At 43.5% G+C, this 20696-nt stretch overlaps 2 protein-coding genes across 4 annotated transcripts; one reads left to right on the forward strand and one right to left on the reverse strand.

The window, feature by feature from the left end:
* Positions 1 to 292: 292 nt before the first annotated feature.
* On the reverse strand, positions 293 to 3196 carry LOC112259070. Of its 3 annotated transcripts, none has more exons than XR_006082662.1 (6): positions 3036 to 3196; positions 2675 to 2841; positions 2172 to 2282; positions 1849 to 2001; positions 692 to 1748; positions 293 to 485 (listed from the first exon to the last, which is right to left on the reverse strand). XR_006082662.1 is itself a non-coding variant. In XM_042317187.1 (6 exons), exons 1-5 carry the CDS (start codon positions 3151 to 3153, stop codon positions 1149 to 1151), a joined length of 1149 nt encoding a protein of 382 aa, XP_042173121.1. In that variant the 5' UTR covers positions 3154 to 3196; the 3' UTR covers positions 293 to 1103; positions 1146 to 1148. The 3 variants fall into 3 exon arrangements, 2 of the variants coding, with proteins under 2 accessions (XP_042173121.1, XP_042173120.1); XM_042317187.1 differs by having other exon boundaries at positions 293 to 1103; positions 1146 to 1748; XM_042317186.1 differs by having other exon boundaries at positions 293 to 1748.
* A 4003-nt stretch (positions 3197 to 7199) lies between these two features.
* On the forward strand, positions 7200 to 19035 carry LOC112259069. Its single transcript, XM_042317188.1, has 5 exons — positions 7200 to 7424; positions 14638 to 14804; positions 17228 to 17338; positions 17567 to 17719; positions 17820 to 19035. Exons 1-5 carry the CDS (start codon positions 7307 to 7309, stop codon positions 18006 to 18008), a joined length of 738 nt encoding a protein of 245 aa, XP_042173122.1. The 5' UTR covers positions 7200 to 7306; the 3' UTR covers positions 18009 to 19035.
* Positions 19036 to 20696: the final 1661 nt, after the last annotated feature.

Here is a 20696-nt window from a genome sequence, read left to right on the forward strand (position 1 = left end):
CAATAATAACACCATATACAGGGATTACCAGTACCAGATCAATGTGCAACTATATACAGGGATTACCAGTACCAGATCAATGTGCAGCTATATACAGGGATTACCAGTACCAGATCAATGCGCAGCTATATACAGGGATTACCAGTACCAGATCAATGTGCAGCTATATACAGGAAGTACCAGATCAAAGAGATAAATGTGCAGGGTAAAGTGACTAGGCATCAGGACAGACCAGAATACAATAAAGTGCAGAGTAGCTGCAGATGAGTGGAACCGTGTGTTTATATATGCCTCCTAAATGACGTACTATAGTCATGTATTTGTTGTACAGATGAGAAAACATGTTTTAATGAAGTTGTTAATGTAACAGTATAACTTTAATCTAGCTAGCCATTTCACATCCGTTACAGTAACATTAGTTGAAATAAAAGTTACACTACCCAAAATATACTCAATTGGAGGCAGAACCCACACAGTCATCAGCCCTAGGCTAAATACCAACAAGGTATCCACGCAGCCCTACTAACCTAGGCTCAATGCCAACAAGGTATCCACGCAGCCCTACTACCATAGGCTCAATGTAAACAAGGTATCCACGCAGCCCTATGACCCTAGGCTCAATGCCAACAAGGTATCCACACAGTCATCAGCCCTAGGCTAAATACCAACATATCCACTCAGCCCTACTAACCTAGGCTAAATACCAACAAGGTATCCACTCAGCCCTACTAACCTAGGCTCAATACCAACAAGGTATCCACACAGCCCTACTAACCTAGGCTCAATGCCAACAAGGTATCCACTCAGCCCTACTACCCTAGGCTCAATGCCAACAAGGTATCCACTCAGCCCCACTAACCTAGGCTCAATACCAACAAGGTATCCACTCAGCCCTACTACCCTAGGGTCAATGCCAACAAGGTATCCACGCAGCCCTACTAACCTAGGCTCAATGCCAACAAGGTATCCACTCAGCCCTACTACCCTAGGGTCAATGCCAACAAGGTATCCACGCAGCCCTACTAACCTAGGCTCAATGCCAACAAGGTATCCACTCAGCCCTACTAACCTAGGCTCAATGCCAACAAGGTATCCACTCAGCCCTACTAACCTAGGCTCAATGCCAACAAGGTATCCACTCAGCCCTACTAACCTAGGCTCAATGCCAACAAGGTATCCACACTCACTATGTCCTCTGTATGCTGTTCTAACCCATCTATGAAAGGGTGTGATGCACTCTTGGTTGGAATGAGGTCCATGTCCATCTCAGCTTTTCTCTTCCTTGGAGAAAAGGTCAGTGGAAGGTCTTTATCCTGTGGAACATGGGCCTTCATATCCAGCAGCACACTTCTGAGCTGTGAAGACAGGTCAGTCACGTACTGTTCCTCTTGGAGATGATAAGTGAGTTCTGTGATCTCTTTAAGATATCCTGCACATTGCCTCCGTAACCGCAACAGCTTCCTAGAGGACCTCTTCTTTCCTCTTCCAGATGGACCTTCGTATGGACGGTCAATGTTGGAGTCTCCGGTGGCCCGCTTGGTCTTAAACATGACATTTCTTATGTCACTGTCAGTGGGGTAATAGCGCCTGCGAGTAGGTGGAGGGGGCTGCTCTCCATGGAAAAGCTCTTCCACTACAAAGGTGTTCAGATGACACTTCATTTCAGTCATCTTTCTCACACCAGACAGAGTCAGCTGCTCAATCTTCTCTCTCAGCCTGGCATCTACAGCTTCCCTAACATGAGCTGCCTGTTGGAGAAAGAACACATGGGTTTATCATAAAGGGGCCAGTGGGTCAGGGGGTAACTTAACCAACAGTCTATTATATAGGTTCTATAGTTATATTTACCTCGCCAACAACTGCATGTGAGCTGTGCTCAGAGAGGGAGGGGAACCTGACGCAGTAGACAACCTCTGCCTTCACGGAGCTGGGTGTTTCACTTAGTGCTGCCTTCAGAGTTTGGGAGGCCTCCTTTTTAGAGCGCACTGTACCTTCCTCAATCTAGACATGAAAAAGGGGTATTTGTTACATATGTACTGGTACTATGTACGGTGTTAGGCTGATTCACAGGTTGTGTGTACATATCCAGCTCAATTCTGATACATTTTTTTTTTTTTTTTTTAGACAGACCAACAGAAGGCCTAGACCTTGATATAAGTTTTCATGTTTACCTTAAAATCAGGAAAGCGAATAACGTGGGCGATGTTTATTATAGCCTTGCAGTCCACCTTTTTGGTATTTTGTACCAGTTTCCGTCTCTTTACAAAGGCATGGTCTTCAAGCTACGGAAGATATAATAATACATTTGACTTTTATAGCACTTTTCTAGACACCCAAAGCTCTTTACAGTGTACAGGGAAACTCACCACCCTAACCCCACCTACATACTCTTGCAATAAGTGCCATGGCCTCTTTAGTGACCACAGCGTTAGGACCTCTTTAGTGACCACAGCGTTAGGACAACCCTTTAAAGTCCCATGGCCTCTTTAGTGACCACAGCGTTAGGACAACCCATTAAAGTCCCATGGCCTCTTTAGTGACCACAGCGTTAGGACAACCCTTTAAAGTCCCATCTTATTGAGGAACATTCCACTGTTAGTACTTCAACATGATTCTAACAAAATGTTATATAAAGTGTGTGGTGTAAATGACAGTGATCCGTCTATGAACTTACTTCCTTCTTGTCTCTTTCAGCAGCATATTTCTCTTTGGCTTTTGTCTGTCTGTCTTTGCCCTGGTGGCATTCATACGTCTTTGTGCCAACAACTTGAAACGGAACACCATTGAACGGGATACTTTTACTCTCCCAGCTGAGTTTTTTCCGTGCCAAAGGCTGTGCATCTGTTAAAAAGGTCAACAATATGATATATTACTATTAGAATGATAGGCTTGTGGGGGAAACTAACAAAGTTTCTCTCTGGTCGAGCGCTTGGAATGGACTGTTATGCTAGCTAGCTAACTTAGCATCATTTTAGATGAGAGTAGCAAAAGTTAGCTACTTAGTTATAAAATTTAAATAAGACAAGACAACGTACCCTTTTGTCCAAAACTTTTGTCCTTTCCCAATATTACGAATTTCAGTGACGTTGCCAATTCTTGTTCCCGAATATATTTAGTAATTTCGTCCTCAAACTTGAACTCGAGATATGCCATTTCGAAAATACGGCGTTAGCGAATTACGTTCTTCTTCTTTGAGATTGGGTTGGCGGATCGCATTCAACCTTTAGCAGCATACACTGCCCCCTACTGTTCTTCTCCGAGGAGGTCTACCGCTACCAATAGACTGGAGTAACTCCCTTATACTTTGCTAAAAAATATATATATAATATACAACAAATGCCCTACAATTTCACACTACACTCACAAAATAATAATACATCCTAATAAATACCATTCTCCACTATTGGGGTGGCAGGGTAGCCTAGTGGTTAGAGCATTGAGCTAGTAACTGAAAGGTTGCTAGGTTAAATCCCTGGGCTGACAAGGTCCAAATGGGTCATTCTGCCCCTGAACAAGGCAGTTAACCCACTGTTCCTAGGCCGTCATTGAAAATAAGAATTTGTTCTTAACTGACTTGTTGAGTTAAAATAAAATGTATATATATTTAGTCCTACTTCAGGCCAACAGCCTGAAAGGATGGGATACCACCACTTAACACACCCTGTAATTATTCTGATGTCAAGTCTCGCACACCCAAAGACCTCTCTGCAGCTGCCACCACAACTTCTATTTTCTGCGACTTTACGTTCCATCCCTGCAGAACAGTTGATAACGATTACTATAAATGCCAAAACTCCAAGTCGGAAGTTTACATACATTAAAACTCATTTTTCAACCACTCCACAAATGTCTTGTTAACAAACTATAGATTAGGGAAGGTTGTTAGGACATCTATTTTGTTCATGACACAATACATTTTTCCAACAATTACAGACACTGTATCAAAATTCCAGTGGGTCAGAAGTTTACATACACTAAGTTGACTGTGCCTTTAAACAGCTTGGAAAATTCCAGAAAATGATGTTATGGCTTTAGAAGCTTCTGATAGGCTAATTGACATCAGTTGAGCCAATTGGAGGTGCACCTGTGGATCTTATTCAAGGCCTACCTTCAAACTCATTGCCTCTTTGCTTGACATCATGGGAAAATCAAAAGAAATCAGCCAAGACCTCAGAAAAAAAATTGCAGACCTCCACAAGTCTGGTTCATCCTTGGGAGCAATTTCCAAATGCCTGAAGCTACCACGTTCATCTGTACAAACAATAGTACGCAAGTATAAACACCATGGGACCACGCAGCTGTCATACCGCTCAGGAAGGAGACGCATTCTGTCTCCTAGAGATGAACGTACTTTGATGCAAAAAGTACAAATAAATCACAGAACAGCAGCAAAGGACCTTGTGAAGATGCTGGAGGAAACAGGTACAAAGGTATCTATATCCACAGTAAAACGAGTCCTTTTTCAATATAACCCGAAAGGCCGCTCAGCAAGGAAGAAGCCACTGCTCCAAAACCACCATTAAAAAGCCAGACTACGGTTTGTAACTGCACATTGGGACAAAGATCTTACTTTTTGGAGAAATGTCCTCTGGTCTGCTGAAACAAAAATAGAACTGTTTGGCCATAATGACCATCGTTATGTTTGGAGGAAAAAGGGGGAGGCTTGCAAGCTGAAAAACACCATCCCAACCGTGAAGCACGGGGGTGGCAGCATCATGTTGTGGGGATGCTTTGCTGCAGGAGGGACTGGAGCACTTCACAAAATAGATGGAATCATGAGGCTGGAAAATGATGAGATGTTGCTTCAATATATCCACAAGACATCAGTCAGGAAGTTAAAGCTTGGTCGCAAATGAGTCTTCCAAATGGACAATTACCCCAAGCATACTTCCAAAGTTGTGACAAAATGGCTTAAGGACAACAAAGTCAAGGTATTGGGGTGACCATCAAAAAGCCCCGACCTCAATCCTACAAGAAAATTTGTGGGCAGAACTGAAAAAGCGTGTGCGAGCAAGGAGGCCTACAAACCTGACTCAGTTACACCAGCTCTGTCAGAAGGAATGGCCCAAAATTCACCCAATTTATTGTGGGAAGCTTGTGGAACGCTACCTGAAATGTTTGACCCAAGTTAAACAATTTTAAAGGCAATGCAATCAAATACTAATTGAGTGTATGTAAACTTCTGACCAACTGGAAATGTGATGAAAGAAATAAAAGCTGAAATAAATAATTCTCTACTATTATTCTGACATTTCACATTCTTAAAATAAAGTGGTAATCCTAACTGACCTAAAACAGGGAATTTTTACTAGGATTAAATGTCAGGAATTGTGAAAGACTGAGTTTAAATGTATTTGGCTAAGGTGTATGTACTTCTGACTTCAACTGTATATCACTTGTTGGTTTATCCCTCTGTACTGGTACAGATCTACTATTCACACCACTCCTCTCAGGATCCCTCCCCCTTGACCCATCTTCCTCTACTTTTTTCACTGCCTCAGTGTATGACAACTTCTGCACTACTCTAACCCTGGAAACCTCAACCTGCCTCTATCGCACGGGACATTTCTAATCCCCAGCCCAATGGGCACTGCTACAATTAACACATACCACTACTTTCCCCAATGCTACACATTTCTTTGTCTCATGCCCTTCTGCACACATCGGAACCTCCCTCCTACACACTGCTGCCACATGCCCACAAGCTTGACACCTGAAACAACGTAATGTAACCGGCACAAAAGTTTGTACAGGAAAACATATCCTAACAGCACTTTGTCGGGCAGACTCAACATCAAAACTCAAAAGAACAGACAATGACTCTTGTTTCTCCACTCACGCATCAAACGACGAGCGTCACAAACACCGGGAATCTTCCCTTTCAGTTGGTCAGCTTTTACCACTACCCCAGTAATCACTCCTTTCAATGGCGCCATTTTCTGGAGAGCAAAACAATTCACACCTCTTGCCCCCATTCGTTTAACATGTAGCGCCTGCTCCCTCTGACCAGCAGAAACACATACAATTACCACTTCTGGTTACCCGCACCCAACTCCGTTTTCACCCACCCTGAAACCACAAATGGATCAGCCAAAAGGCAGGCGTCCACTTTTTCCAAAAACTTCACTCCTGCTGTCACAGACTCATCTTTATCCTGACTCTCGGTGCACGCCTCGGGCTCCGATAACTTCACCACACCGACCACCTCCTTTTCCCCCCACCATTTTTACCCGACTCAAGTTCACCCTCTTCCTCCATCTCTCTCTTAGACCTCCTCTGCCACTCTTTTTCCCTCCACTCCTCCTCCATTTCCAAGTATAAGTCTCCTTATGATAATACTGCACTACTGACATACATCTTGTTCTTGCCTTGTCAAGGGACACCATTTAACCAGGCTGTCACAATCTCCGTACAATCAGCACAAACCACTTGGCGCCACCTACTGTTCTGGAGTGTGAGGCCAAATGTTGTTATAGTTGTTCTTCTAACAATTGTTCTAGGGGCATGCTGCCACCTACTGTATTGGCTGTGTATCAGCCTACTATTATGTAGTTTGAATCAATTACACATCAATTACAGTTTGAATCAATTACAGTTTGAATCAATTACACATCAACTACAGTTTGAATCAATTACACATCAACTACAGTTTGAATCAATTACACATCAACTACAGTTTGAATCAATTACACATCAATTACAGTTTGAATCAATTACACATCAATTACAGTTTGAATCAATTACACATCAATTACAGTTTGAATCAATTACACATCAATTACAGTTTGAATCAATTACACATCAATTACAGTTTGAATCAATTACACATCAATTACAGTTTGAATCAATTACACATCAATTACAGTTTGAATCAATTACACATCAATTACAGTTTGAATCAATTACACATCAATTACAGTTTGAATCAATTACACATCAATTACAGTTTGAATCAATTACACATCTACACTGTATTTCTGATCAATTTTATGTTATTTTAATGGACAAAAAAAAGTGTTTTTCTTTCAAAAACAAGGACATTTCTCTCTCTATATATATATATATATAAATAAATAATACGCCACACAACTGCCTCAGCAATACTGTAATGCATACACAGCGTTAAATCGGAAATGAATGTACTTCTGGTGTTTCAAAACGGGGGAGGGGAAACCTGTTGGTGTGATCGAGGCGTCGTCCTGGCCCGCAAGCGTTCCCGGAAGTATCGCGATGTTGCGTCTCTAGGTTTAGAAACCGTGCCAGTACACTGCTTACTATCTATGGTGGAAAACGCCGTATTTTCGAAATGGCATACCTCGAGTTCAAGTTTGAGGACGAAATTACAAAATACATTCGGGAACAAGAATTGGAAACGTCACTGAAATTCATAACATTGAGAAAGGACAAAAGTTTTGGGCAAAAGGGTAAGTTATATAGCCTAAATAGCTAACATTAGGTAGCTAGTAGCTTACTTTTTGCTACTCATCTAAAATGACCTAAAGCTGATGATACACTAGCCCAATAAATTAGACATTTTCATGAATTACTGTTGAAATAACTAAGTTACTTACGTGACGGCTAATGATACACTGGCCATTTCTGGGGGGGCAATATTGCGATGCAATGTTGCTGGCAACGGAGTGGGGTTTTGCCCGTCTCAGCCAGTCTTTCCATGTTCGGTGTCATCAGCTGAAGCACGGACGATGAACCAGGGATTCTTCCCAGCCGAACAGTTTGGAAAATTCGTGCACATATTATGACATTTTAGGCTTTCTCGTTTGTTTTGGAAATTGTTTCCAAAACGAAGTTAGTTCATCTGTGCTGTTTACAGTATGAGCATAGTGGGCCAAGCACAAACTCAATTCGACCTTGCACTCCTAAACGCATTTTTTTTTTTTTTAACTTCGGCAAAGCTTCAAGTCTATAAAACTTAGCGCACTGTGCTCGTAACATATTGTACTTTTGGGACGTTCAAATTGTATTGAGATCAGATGTTTCATCGACGACAAAATTAGCAGAATGTCGGCCCAGTTTCCGCTACTTCCATCCGCTCCCACTACCCGCGACTGGATTTCCTCTCACTACCATTCTAAAGGGACGCTTCAGCTTTATAGCCCCTAACACGTGTCTGGTTCACCCTTTCGGTCTGTTGTTCGGGCACACAACATTTTTTTCTAGAGGCAAGCCGAAGTCTAAGCCACTTCGTCGGTGATTGGTCAACAGTAAGGATTGTACAATAAAGGCTGCCTTCAAAACACACTCTCCCCTCAAATGAAGTGGACACTTCGGATGACTTATCATGACGTCTGACGAGTTTACACTTGCAGGGGGAGGGAGGAAGGAATTCATTTTAAATGGACCATCCTTGCCCGGAAATTCGTCACTCGTACATCCCGCTGCAATTGTGTTTTCAGCCACTGGTAGCTTGTGGGCGTTTTATATGTGCTACAGTCAATTATGATCATGTCAAATCAAACTATTTGTCACATGCGCCGAATACAACAGTGTAGACCTTACTGTGAAATGCTTACTTACAAGCCCTTAACCAACAGTGCAGTTCAAGAAGAGTTAAGAAAATATTTGCCAAATAAACTAAAGTCAAAATTAACACAATAACATAACAATAATGAGGCTATATACAGGGGGTACCAGTACAGAGTCAGTGTGTGGGGGTAGAGGTTAGAGGTAATTTGTACATGTAGGTAGGGGTGAAGTGACTATGCATAGATAATAAACAGCGAGTAGCAGTGGTGTACAAAACAAATGGAGGGGGTCAATGTAATACTCCGGTGGCCATTTGATTAATTGTTCAGCACTCTTATGGCTTGTGTTTTCCTCTGACACCGCCTATTATAGAGGCCCTGGATTGCAAGAAGCTTGGCCCCAGTGATGTACTGGGCCATACGCACTACCCTCTGTAGCGCCTTATGGTCAGATGCCGAGCAGTTTCCATACCAAGCGGTGATGCAACCGGTCAGGATGCTCTCGATGGTGCAGCTGTAGAATGTTTTGAGGATCTGGGGACCCATGAAAAATCGTTTCAGTCTCCTGAGGGGGAAAATTTTGCCGTGCCCTCTTCACGACTGTTTTGGTGTGTTTGGCCTAGAGGTCGACCGATTTATGTTTTTTCAATGCCGATACTGATACCGATTTATTGGAGGTCCCAAAAAAAGCCGCTACCGATTAATCGGACGATTTAACATTTATTTTATTTGTAATAATGACAATTACAACAATACTGAATGAACACTTAATATAACTTAATATAATACACCAATAAAAATCTATTTAGCCTCAAATAAATAATGAAACATGTTCAATTTGGTTTAAATAATGCAAAAACAAAGTGCTGGAGAAGTAAAAGTGCAATATGTGCCATGTAAGAAAGCTCATGTTTGAGTTCCTGGCTCAGAACATGAGATCATATGAAAGTTGGTGGTTCCTTTTAACATGAGACTTCAATATTCCCAGGTAAGAAGTTTTAGGTTGTAGTTATTACAGGAATTATAGGACTATATTTCTCTCTATACCATTTGTATTTCATATACCTTTGACTATTGGATGTTCTTATAGGCACTATAGTATTTCCAGTGTAACAGTATAGCTTCCGTCTCTCTCCTCGCCCCTACCTGGGCTCGAACCAGGAACACATCGACAACGGCCACACTCGAAGCATCGTTACCCATCGCTCCACAAAAGCCGCGGCCCTTGCAGAGCAAGGGGAATAACTACTCCAAGTCTCAGAGCGAGTGACGTTTGAAACGCTATTAGCGCACACCCAGCTAACTAGCTAGCCATTTCACATCGGTTACACCAGCCATTAGGCTGATAGGCTTGAAGTCATAAACAGCGCTGTGCTTGCGACGAGCTGCTGGCAAAATGCACAAAAGTGCTGTTTGAATGAATGCTTACGAGCCTGCTGCTGCCTACCATCGCTCAGTCAGACTGCCTTAGGTCATTAATATGGTCAAATCCGGAAACTATCATTTCGAAAACAAAACGTTTATTCTTTCAGTGAAATACGGAACCGTTCTGTATTTTATCTAACGGGTGGCATCCCTAAGTCTAAATATGCTTGTTACATTGTACAACCTTCAATGTTATGTCATAATTACGTAAAATTCTGGCAAATTAGTTTGCATTGAGCCAGGCGGCCCAAACTGTTGCATATACCCTGACTCTGCGTGCAATGAACGCAAGAGAAATGACACAATTTCACCTGGTTAATATTGCCTGCGAACCTGGATTTCTTTTAGCTAAATATGCAGGTTTAAAAATATATACTTCTGTGTATTGATTTTAAGAAAGGCATTGATGTTTATGGTTAGGTACAGTCGTCCAACGATTGTGCTTTTTCCGCAAATGCGCTTTTGTTAAATCATCCCCCAGCGTTGCATCAATTACATGCAAAGCAGGACACGCTAGATAAACTAGTAACATCATCAACCATGTGTAGTTATAACTAGTGATTATGATTGATTATTTTTTTATAAGATAAGTTTAATGCTAGCTAGCAACTTACCTTGGCTTCTTCTGCATTCGCGTAACAGGCAGGCTCCTCGTGAAGTGCAATGAGAGGCAGGTGGTTAGAGCGTTGGACTAGTTAACTGTAAGGTTGCAAGATCGGTGCCCAAAAATACCGATTTCCGATTTGTTATGAAAACTTGAAATCGGCCCTAATTAATCGGCCATTCCGATTAAACGGTCAACCTCTAGTTTGGCCCATGATAGATCATTGGTGATGTGGACACCAAGGAACCTGATACTCTCGACCCGCTCCATTACAGCCCCGTTGATGTTAATGGGGGCTTGTTCGGCGAACCTTTTCCTGTATTCCACGATCAGCTCCTTTGTCTTGCTCACATTGAGGGGGAGGTTGTCCTGCCACCACAATACCAGTTCTCTGACCTCCCTATAGGTTGTCTCATCGTTGTGTCGTCAGCAAACTTAATGATGGTGTTGGAGTCGTGTTTGGCCATGCAGTCGTGGGTGAACAGGGAGTACAGGAGGGGACTAAGTACACACCCCTGAGGGGCCCCAGTGTTGAGGATCAGCGTGGCAGACATGTTGTTGCCTACCTTTACCACCTGGGGGCAGCCCGTCAGGAAGTCCAGGATCCAGTTGCAGAGGAAGGTGTTTTCCCAGGGTCCTTAGCTTAGTAATGAGCTTCGTGAGCACTATGGTGTTGAATGCTGAGCTGTAGTTAATTAACAGCATTCTCACATAGGTGTTCCTTTTGTCCAGGTGGGAAAGGGCAGTGTGGAGTGTGGTTGAGATGGCATCATCTGTGGATTTGTTGGAGCGGTATACAAATTGGAGTGGGTCAAGGGTATCCGAGAGGATGCTGTTGATATGATAATCAGACTTTCAAAGCAGTTCATGGCTACCGACGTGAGTGCTATGGGGCTGTAATCATTTAGGCATGTCATCTTCGCATCCTGGGCACAGGGACTATGGTGGTCTGCTTGAAACATGTAGGTATTACAGACTGTCAGGGAGAGGTTAAAAATGTCAGTGAACACACTTGCCAGTTGGTCCGCGCATGCTTTGAGTACACGTTCTGGGAATCCATCTGGTCTTTGTGAATGTTGACCTGTTTAAAGGTCTTGCTCACATCGGCTACTGAGAGTGTTATCACACAGTCATCCAGAACAACTGGTGCTCTCGTGCATGCTTCAGTGTTGCTTGCCTCGAAGTGACATAAAAGGCATTTAGCTCGTCTTCAATCTTAATCCTGTATTGTTGATTTGCTTGTTTGATGGTTCGTCTGAGAGCATAGCGGGATTTCTTATAGGCGTCCGGATTAGTGTCCCGCTCCTTGAAAGCGGCAGCTCTAGCCTTTAGCTCGATGAGGATGTTGCCTGTAATCCATGGCTTCTGGTTGGGTTATGTACGTACGGTTACTGTGTGGGCGACATCGTCGATGCACTTATTGATGAAGCCGATGACTGAGGTGCTATACTCCTCAATGCCATTGGATGAATCCCAGAACGCATTCCAGTCTGTGCTAGCAAAACAGTCCTGTAGCGTTGCATCCGCGTCACCTGATCACTTCCATATTGAGCGAGTGACTGGTACTTCCTGCTTTAGTTTTTGCTTGTAAGCAGGAATCAGGAGGATTGAATTATAGTCAGATTTGCCAAATGGAGGGCGGGGGAGAGCTTTGTATGCATCTCTGTGTGTGGAGTAAAGGTGGTCTAGTGTTTTTTTTCCTCTGGTTGCACATGTGACATGCTGGTAAAAATTTGGTCAAACTGATTTAAGTTTGCCTGCATTAAAGCCCCCGGCCACAAGGAACGCCACTCCAGGGTGAGCATTTTCTTGTTTGCTTATGGCCTTATAGAGTTGGTTGAGTGCGGTCTTAGTGCCAGCATTGGTCTGTGGTGGTAAATAGACGGCTACGAATAATATAGATAGTGTGGTCTACAGCTTATCATAAGGTACTCTACTGCAGGCGAGCAATACCTCAAGACCTCTTTAATATTAGACATCGCACACCAGCTGTTATTGACAAAAAGACACAACCCCACCCCTCGTCTTAGTAGCTTCTCTGTTCTGCCGGCGCATTGAAAATCCCTCTATATTATCCGTGTCGTCGTTCAGCCACGACTTGGTGAAACATAATGTATTACAGTTCTTAATGTCCGGTTGGTAGGATAATTGTAATCGTAGGTCATCGATTTTATTTTACAATATGCGTGTTAGCAAGTAGAATGGATGGCAGTGGGAGTTCACTCGCTGGCCTATGGATTCTCAAAAGGCAGCCCAATCCACGTCCTCTTTTCCTCTGTCTTTTCTTCACCAAATAACGGGGATTTGGGCCTGTTCCCAGGAGAGCAGTATATCTTTCTCGTTGGACTCGTTAAAGGAGAAATCTTCTTCCAGTTCGTGGTGAGTAATCCCAGTTCTGATGTCCAGAAGTTATTTTCGGTCATAAGAGACGGTAGCAGCAACATTGTGTACAAAATAAGTACAAAAAATGAACAAAATAGTACTATTTTGCACAGTATTCTACAAGAGCACAGACACACCGGTCTCTACATTGCAGATGAGCTGAAGGCAGTCATCAATGACCTTGGACCACAGAAGGCACTGGTGACAATGCTGCGAACATGAAGGCGGCTTGGTCTAAAGTGGAAGAGTCCTACCCTCACATCACACCCATTGGCTGTGCTGCTCATGCATTGAATCTGCTCCTCAAGGACATCATGGCACTGAAAACAATGGATACACTCTACAAGAGAGCCAAGGAAATGGTTAGGTATCTGAAGGGTCATCAAGTTATAGCAGCAATCTACCTCACCAAGCAACGTGAGAAGAATAAGAGCACCACATTGAAGCTGCCCAGCAACACCCGTTGGGGTGGTTTTGTCATCATGTTTGACGGTCTCCTGGAGGGGAAGGAGTCTCTCCAAGAAATGGCCATATCACAGTCTGCCGATATGGACAGCCCCATCAAGAGGACCCTCCTGAATGATGTATTTTGGGAGAGAGTGGTAAGCCGCCGAAAACCCCTGAAACCTATAGCGGTAACCATAGGATGGCATTGTCTCCCTCAATCTGTGCAGTCTGATGTTCAAACTCTGCTTGCAGATGTAAGAGAATAAATCCGTACTGCCCTGCCCACTTCGCTGTTGCTCCAAGCAGAGGAAACTGCAGTTCTGAAATACATCAAAAAGCGTGAAGACTTCTGCCTGAAGCCCAAACACGCCGCAGCGTACATGTTGGACCCCAAGTATGCGGGCAAGAGCATCCTGTCTGGTGCAGCGATCAACAAGGCCTATGGTGTCATCACTACCATGTCTCGTCACCTTGGCCTGGATGAAGGCAATGTTCTTGGCAGTCTGGCGAAGTACACTTCCTAGCAAGGGCTTTGGGATGGAGATGCAATATGGCAGTCGTGCCAACATATCTCATCAGCCACCTGCTGGAAGGGACTTTGTGGGTCTGAGGCTCTTTCCCCTGTTGCCTCCATCATCCTCCAAATCCCACCAACATCAGCCGCCTCAGAGTGCAGTTGGTCCTTGTTTGGGAACACACACACCAAAGCACGCAACAGGCTGACCAATACAAGGGTTGAAAGATTTGTGGCCATCTGGGCAAATTTGAGACTTTTTGAGCCTGACAACGAGCCATCCTCAACAAGGTTGGAAAGTGATAGTGAAGATGAGGCCTCAGAGTCTGATGGTCAAGAGGTGGATATTGAGGAGGTCCAGGGAGAAGACATGGAAGCCTGAGAGGAAGACAACCAAAGCTTTAGTTTCTAGACTATCATTTTACAGATGTATGTTGAAAACGTTTTTGGGAGATGCGAATGGATCATTGTGGATCATTCAATATTCCCTTTCTTTTGTTGTTCAGTGAAATCATCCCATGTGAAGAGTCAACTCATTTAATTAAAGTTCAATTTGTAACTAAATTGTTTTTTATATTCCTATTAGAAGGATTTAATAATTTGCAATTATGTCTATTTATGATAAAGTAAAAGGTTTATGTTTCTGTCTCCATGCATCATCAGCATAAAGGGATCCATTTTCAAGAACAGATGAGTTATTTGACAGAGAGCAACTTTGTTAGTTTCCCCCACAAGCCTATCATTCTAATGGTAATATATCATATTGTTGACCTTTTTAACAGATGCACAGCCTTTGGCACGGAAAAAACTCAGCTGGGAGAGTAAAAGTATCCCGTTCAATGGTGTTCCGTTTCAAGTTGTTGGCACAAAGACGTATGAATGCCACCAGGGCAAAGACAGACAGACAAAAGCCAAAGAGAAATATGCTGCTGAAAGAGACAAGAAGGAAGTAAGTTCATAGACGGATCACTGTCCTTTACACCACACACTTTATATAACATTTAGTTAGAATCATGTTGAAGTACTAACAGTGGAATGTTTCTCAATAAGATGGGACTTTAAAGGGTTGTCCTAACTCTGTGGTCACTAAAGAGGCCATGGGACTTTAAAGGGTTGTCCTAACGCTGTGGTCACTAAAGAGGCCATGGGACTTTAAAGGGTTGTCCTAACGCTGTGGTCACTAAAGAGGCCATGGGACTTTAAAGGGTTGTCCTAACTCTGTGGTCACTAAAGAGGCCATGGGACTTTAATGGGTTGTCCTAACGCTGTGGTCACTAAAGAGGCCATGGGACTTTAAAGGGTTGTCCTAACGCTGTGGTCACTAAAGAGGCCATGGGACTTTAAAGGGTTGTCCTAACATGGGCTGTAAAGAGGTCACTAAAGGGTTGTCCTAACTCTGTGGTCACTAAAGAGGCCATGGGACTTTAAAGGGTTGTCCTAACGCTGTGGTCACTAAAGAGGCCATGGGACTTTAAAGGGTTGTCCTAACGCTGTGGTCACTAAAGAGGCCATGGGACTTTAAAGGGTTGTCCTAACTCTGTGGTCACTAAAGAGGCCATGGGACTTTAAAGGGTTGTCCTAACGCTGTGGTCACTAAAGAGGCCATGGGACTTTAAAGGGTTGTCCTAATGCTGTGGTCACTAAAGAGGCCATGGCACTTATTGCAAGAGTATGTAGGTGGGGTTAGGGTGGTGAGTTTCCCTGTACACTGTAAAGAGCTTTGGGTGTCTAGAAAAGTGCTATAAACATTACCAGTCGAAAGTTTGGACACACCTACTCATTCCATGGTTTTTCTTTATTTTTACTATTTTATACATTGTAGAATTATAGTGAAGACATCAAAACTATGAAATAACCCATATGGAATCATATAGTAACCAAAAAAGTGTTAAACAAATCTAAATATATTTGAGATACTTCAAAGTAGCCACCTTTGCTTTGATTACAGATTTGCACACTCTTGGCATTCTCTCAACCAGCTTCATGAGGTAGTCACCTGGAACCTGGAAATTTCAATTAACAGATATGCCTTGTTAAAAGTTAATTTGTGGAATTTCTTTCCTTGTTTATGCATTTGTGCCAATCAGTTGTGTTGTGACAAGGTAGGGGTGGTATACGGAAGATAGCCTTATTTGGTAAAAGACCAAGTCTGTATTATGGCAAGAACAGCTCAAATAAGCAAAGACAAACGACAGTCCATCATTACTTTACTTTAAGACATGAAGGTTAGTCAATTCAGAAAATTTCAAGAACTTTGAGTTTCTTCAAGTGCAGTTGCAAAAACCATCAAGCGCTATGATGAAACTGTCTCTTGAGGACCACCACAGGAAAGGAAGACTCAGAGTTACCTCTACTGCAGAGGATAAGTTCATTAGAGTTTCCAGCCTCAGAAATTGCAGCCCAAATTATTGCATAACAGACTTCAAGTAACAGACACATCTCAACATCAACTGTTCAGAGGAGACTGTGTGAATCAGGCCTTCATGGTTGAATTGCTGCAAAGAAACCACTACTAAAGGACACCAACAAGAAGAAGAGACTTACTTGGGCCAATAAACATGAGCAATGGATGTTGGACTGGTGGAAATCTGTCCTTTGGTCTGAGTCCAAATTGGAGATTTTTGGTTCCAACCGCCGTGTCTTTGTGAGACGCAGAGTAGATGAACGGATGATCTCTGCATGTGTGGTTCCCACCGTGAAGCATGGAGGAGGAGGTGTGGCGGTGTTTTGCTGGTGACACTGTCAGTGATTTGATTTAGAATTCAAGGCACACTTAACCAGTATGGCTACCACAGCATTCTGCAGCGATACGCCATCCCATCTGGTTTGCGCTTAGTGAGACTCATTTGTTTTTCAACAGGACAATGACCCAACACACCTCTAGCCTGTGTAAGGGCTATTTGACCAAGAAGGAGAGTGCTGCAGCAGATGACCTGGCCTCCACAATCACCCGACCTCAACCCAATTGAGATAGTTTGCGATGAGTTGGACCGCAGAGTGAAAGAAAAGCAGCCAACAAGTGCTCAGCATATGTGGGAACTCAAGACTGTTGGAAAAGCATTCCAGGTGAAGCTGGTTGAGAGAATGCCAAGCGTGTACAAAAACTGTCAAGGCAAAGGGTGGCTACTTTAAAGAATCAAAAATATATTTGGAATTGTTTAACACTTTTTTGGTGACTACGTGATTCCATACGTGTTATATCATAGGTTTGATGTCTTCACTATTATTCTACAATGTAGAAAATAGTACAAATTGAATGAGTAGCTGTGTCCAAACTTTTAACTGGTACTGTCAGTAAATGTAAGTAAATGTATTTTATTATTATTAAATGTTTTGCTATAAAAGTCAAATGTATCATTATATCTTCCATAGCTTGAAGACCATACCTTTCTACAGAAACGGAAACTGGTACAAAATACCAAAAAAGTGGACTGCAAGGCTATAATAAACATCGCCCACATTATTCGCTTTCCTGATTTTAAGGTAAATATGAAAAAGTTTTAAGGTCTACGCCTACAGTTGGTCAAAGTCTAAGGCCGTGTTTTACACAGGCAGCCCATTTCCAATTATGGGCAAAAGAGCCGATCTGATTGGTGAAAAGATCAATTAGTGGGGTGAAAAAAGATCAGAATTGGACTGTCTGTGTGAATCAGCCTAACACCGTACATAGTACCAGTGCATATGTAACAAATACCACTTTTTTATGTCTAGATTGAGGAAAGTACAGTGTGCTCTAAAAAGGAGGCCTCCCAAACTCTGAAGGCAGCACTAAGTGAAACACCCAGCTCCGTGAAGGCAGAGGTTGTCTACTGCGTCAGGTTCCCCTCCCTCTCTGAGCACAGCTCACATGCAGTTGTTGGCGAGGTAAATATAACTATAGAACCTATATAATAGACTGTTGGTTAAGTTACCCCCTGACCCACTGGCCCCTTTATGATAAACCCATGTGTTCTTTCTCCAACAGGCAGCTCATGTTAGGGAAGCTGTAGATGCCAGGCTGAGAGAGAAGATTGAGCAGCTGACTCTGTCTGGTGTGAGAAAGATGACTGAAATGAAGTGTCATCTGAACACCTTTGTAGTGGAAGAGCTTTTCCATGGAGAGCAGCCCCTCCACCTACTCGCAGGCGCTATTACCCCACTGACAGTGACATAAGAAATGTCATGTTTAAGACCAAGCGGGCCACCGGAGACTCCAACATTGACCGTCCATACGAAGGTCCATCTGGAAGAGGAAAGAAGAGGTCCTCTAGGAAGCTGTTGCGGTTACGGAGGCAATGTGCAGGATATCTTAAAGAGATCACAGAACTCACTTATCATCTCCAAGAGGAACAGTACGTGACTGACCTGTCTTCACAGCTCAGAAGTGTGCTGCTGGATATGAAGGCCCATGTTCCACAGGATAAAGACCTTCCACTGACCTTTTCTCCAAGGAAGAGAAAAGCTGAGATGGACATGGACCTCATTCCAACCAAGAGTGCATCACACCCTTTCATAGATGGGTTAGAACAGCATACAGAGGACATAGTGAGTGTGGATACCTTGTTGGCATTGAGCCTAGGGCTGAGGACCGAGTGTGTGGGTCCTTCCACAAATTGAGTATATTTTGGGTAGTGTAACTTTTATTTCAACTAATATTAGCATTCTGTCAACACAACTTGATAAGGGGGGGGGGTCAAGAGGGGAGAGCATTCTTAGTTTTGAATGTTGTTCTGGAGGCAGCGCTGCGGAGTGCTCACTAGCTGGCACAGTCATAAAATCTGATTTTAAACCTAATTGTTAACCACACTGCTAACCCTCATTTCTAACCTTAAATTAGCTTTTTGATCTTAACTTGTGTTTGTATGATTTCTGACAACATACAGTGTGTTCGTTAAGTTCAGACACCTTTCCCTTTTTCCACATTTTGTTACATTACAACCTAATTCTAAAATGGATTCATTTGTTATTTTCCTCATTAATCTACACACAATACCCCATGACGACATCACAATACCCCATGACGACATCACAATACCCCATGACGACATCACAATACCCCATGACGACATCACAATACCCCATGACGACATCAAAATACCCCATGATGACATCACAATACCCCATGATGACTAAGCAAAAGCAGGTCTAGAAATGTTAGCAATTATTTTAATTTTGTTAATAAAAATAAAATATTACATTTACATAAGTATTCAGACCCTTTACTCAGTACTTTGTTGAAGCACCTTTGGCAGCGATTACAGCAGACTTCTTGGGTATGACGTTACAAGCTTGGCACACCTGTATTTTGGCAGTTTCTCCCATTCTGCTCAGCAGATCCTGTTAAGCTCTGTCAGGTTTGATGGGGAGCGTCGCTGCACAGCTATTTTCAGGTCTCTCCAGAGATGTTCGATCGGATTCAAGTCCGGGCTCTGGCTGGACCACTTAAGGACATTCAGAGACTTGTCCTGAAGCCACTCCTATGTTGTCTTGGCTGTGTGCTTCGGGTCGTTCTCCTGTTGGAAGGTGAACCTTCGCTCCAGTCTGAGGTCCTGAGCGCTCTAGAGCAGGTTTTCATCAAGGATCAAATCAAATGTATTTATATAGCCCTTCGTACATCAGCTGATATCTCAAAGTGCTGTACAGAAACCCAGCCTAAAACCCCAAACAGCAAGCAATGCAGGTGTTGAAGCACGTTGGCTAGGAAAAACTCCCTAGAAAGGATCTCTCTGTACTTCGCTCAGTTCATCTTTCCCTTGATCCTGACTAGTCTCCTAGTCCCTGCCGCTGAAAAACATCCCCACAGCATGATGGTGCAAACCACCATGCTTCACTGTAGGAATGGTGCCGCCACCATGCTTCACTGTAGGGATGGTGCCGCCACCATGCTTCACTGTAGGGATGGTGCCGCCACCATGCTTCACTGTAGGGATGGTGCCGCCACCATGCTTCACTGTAGGGATGGTGCCGCCACCATGCTTCACTGTAGGGATGGTGCCGCCACCATGCTTCACTGTAGGGATGGTGCCGCCACCATGCTTCACTGTAGGGATGGTGCCGCCACCATGCTTCACTGTAGGGATGGTGCCGCCACCATGCTTCACTGTAGGGATGGTGCCGCCACCATGCTTCACTGTAGGGATGGTGCCGCCACCATGCTTCACCGTAGGGATGGTGCCAGGTTTCTTCAGGGGTGGTGCTTGGCATTCAGGCCAAAGACTTCAATCTTGGTTCCATCAGACCAGAGCATCTTGTTTCTCATGGTCTGAGAGTCCTTTAGGTGCACTTTGGCAAACTCCAAGCGGGCTGTCATGAGCGTGTTATTGAGGAATGACTTCCATCTGGCCACTACCATAAAGGCCTGATTGGTGGAGTGCTGCAGAGATGGGAGAACCTTGCAGAAGGACAACCATCTCCACAGAGAAACTCTGGAGCTCTGTCAAGAGTGACCATCAGGTTCTTGATCACCTCCCTGACCAAGGCCCTTCTCTCCCGATTGCTGAGTTTGGCCGGGCGGCCAGCTCTAGGAAGAGTCTTGGTGGTTCCAAACTTCTCCCATTTTAAGAATAATGGAGGCCACTGTGTTCTTGGGGACCTTCAATGCTGCAGACATTTTTTGGTACCCTTCCCCAGATCTGTGACCCTTCCCTTGACAAAATCATGTCTCGGAGCTCTACAGACAATTCCTTCAACCTCATGGCTTGGTTTTTGCTCTGACATGCACTGTCAACTGTAGGACCTTATATAGACAGGTGTGTGCCTTTCCAAATCATGACATTAAAAAAAGGCCTGACTGAGACTGAAAAGTGAGTTGGTTAGGACGAAAACAAGGCAGCGAGGGGGTGATGTTCTGTTTCAGTTCAGA

Source organism: Oncorhynchus tshawytscha, unplaced genomic scaffold (assembly GCF_018296145.1).
Source record: "Oncorhynchus tshawytscha isolate Ot180627B unplaced genomic scaffold, Otsh_v2.0 Un_contig_993_pilon_pilon, whole genome shotgun sequence".
Taxonomy (NCBI): Eukaryota; Metazoa; Chordata; class Actinopteri; order Salmoniformes; family Salmonidae; genus Oncorhynchus; species Oncorhynchus tshawytscha.

Excerpts from the sequence above, each read along its gene's own strand:
- LOC112259069 (XM_042317188.1), top strand. The coding sequence starts at position 7,307 with ATGGCATACCTCGAGTTCAAGTTTGAGGACGAAATTACAAAATACATT. Across the intron at positions 7,425-14,637 it reads CAAAAGTTTTGGGCAAAAGG|ATGCACAGCCTTTGGCACGG; the intron begins GTAAGTTATATA and ends CCTTTTTAACAG. Across the intron at positions 17,720-17,819 it reads CACATGCAGTTGTTGGCGAG|GCAGCTCATGTTAGGGAAGC; the intron begins GTAAATATAACT and ends TTTCTCCAACAG.
- LOC112259070 (XM_042317187.1), bottom strand. The coding sequence starts at position 3,153 with ATGGCATATCTCGAGTTCAAGTTTGAGGACGAAATTACTAAATATATT. Across the intron at positions 2,283-2,674 it reads CTGAAAGAGACAAGAAGGAA|CTTGAAGACCATGCCTTTGT; the intron begins GTAAGTTCATAG and ends TATCTTCCGTAG. Across the intron at positions 1,749-1,848 it reads CACATGCAGTTGTTGGCGAG|GCAGCTCATGTTAGGGAAGC; the intron begins GTAAATATAACT and ends TTTCTCCAACAG.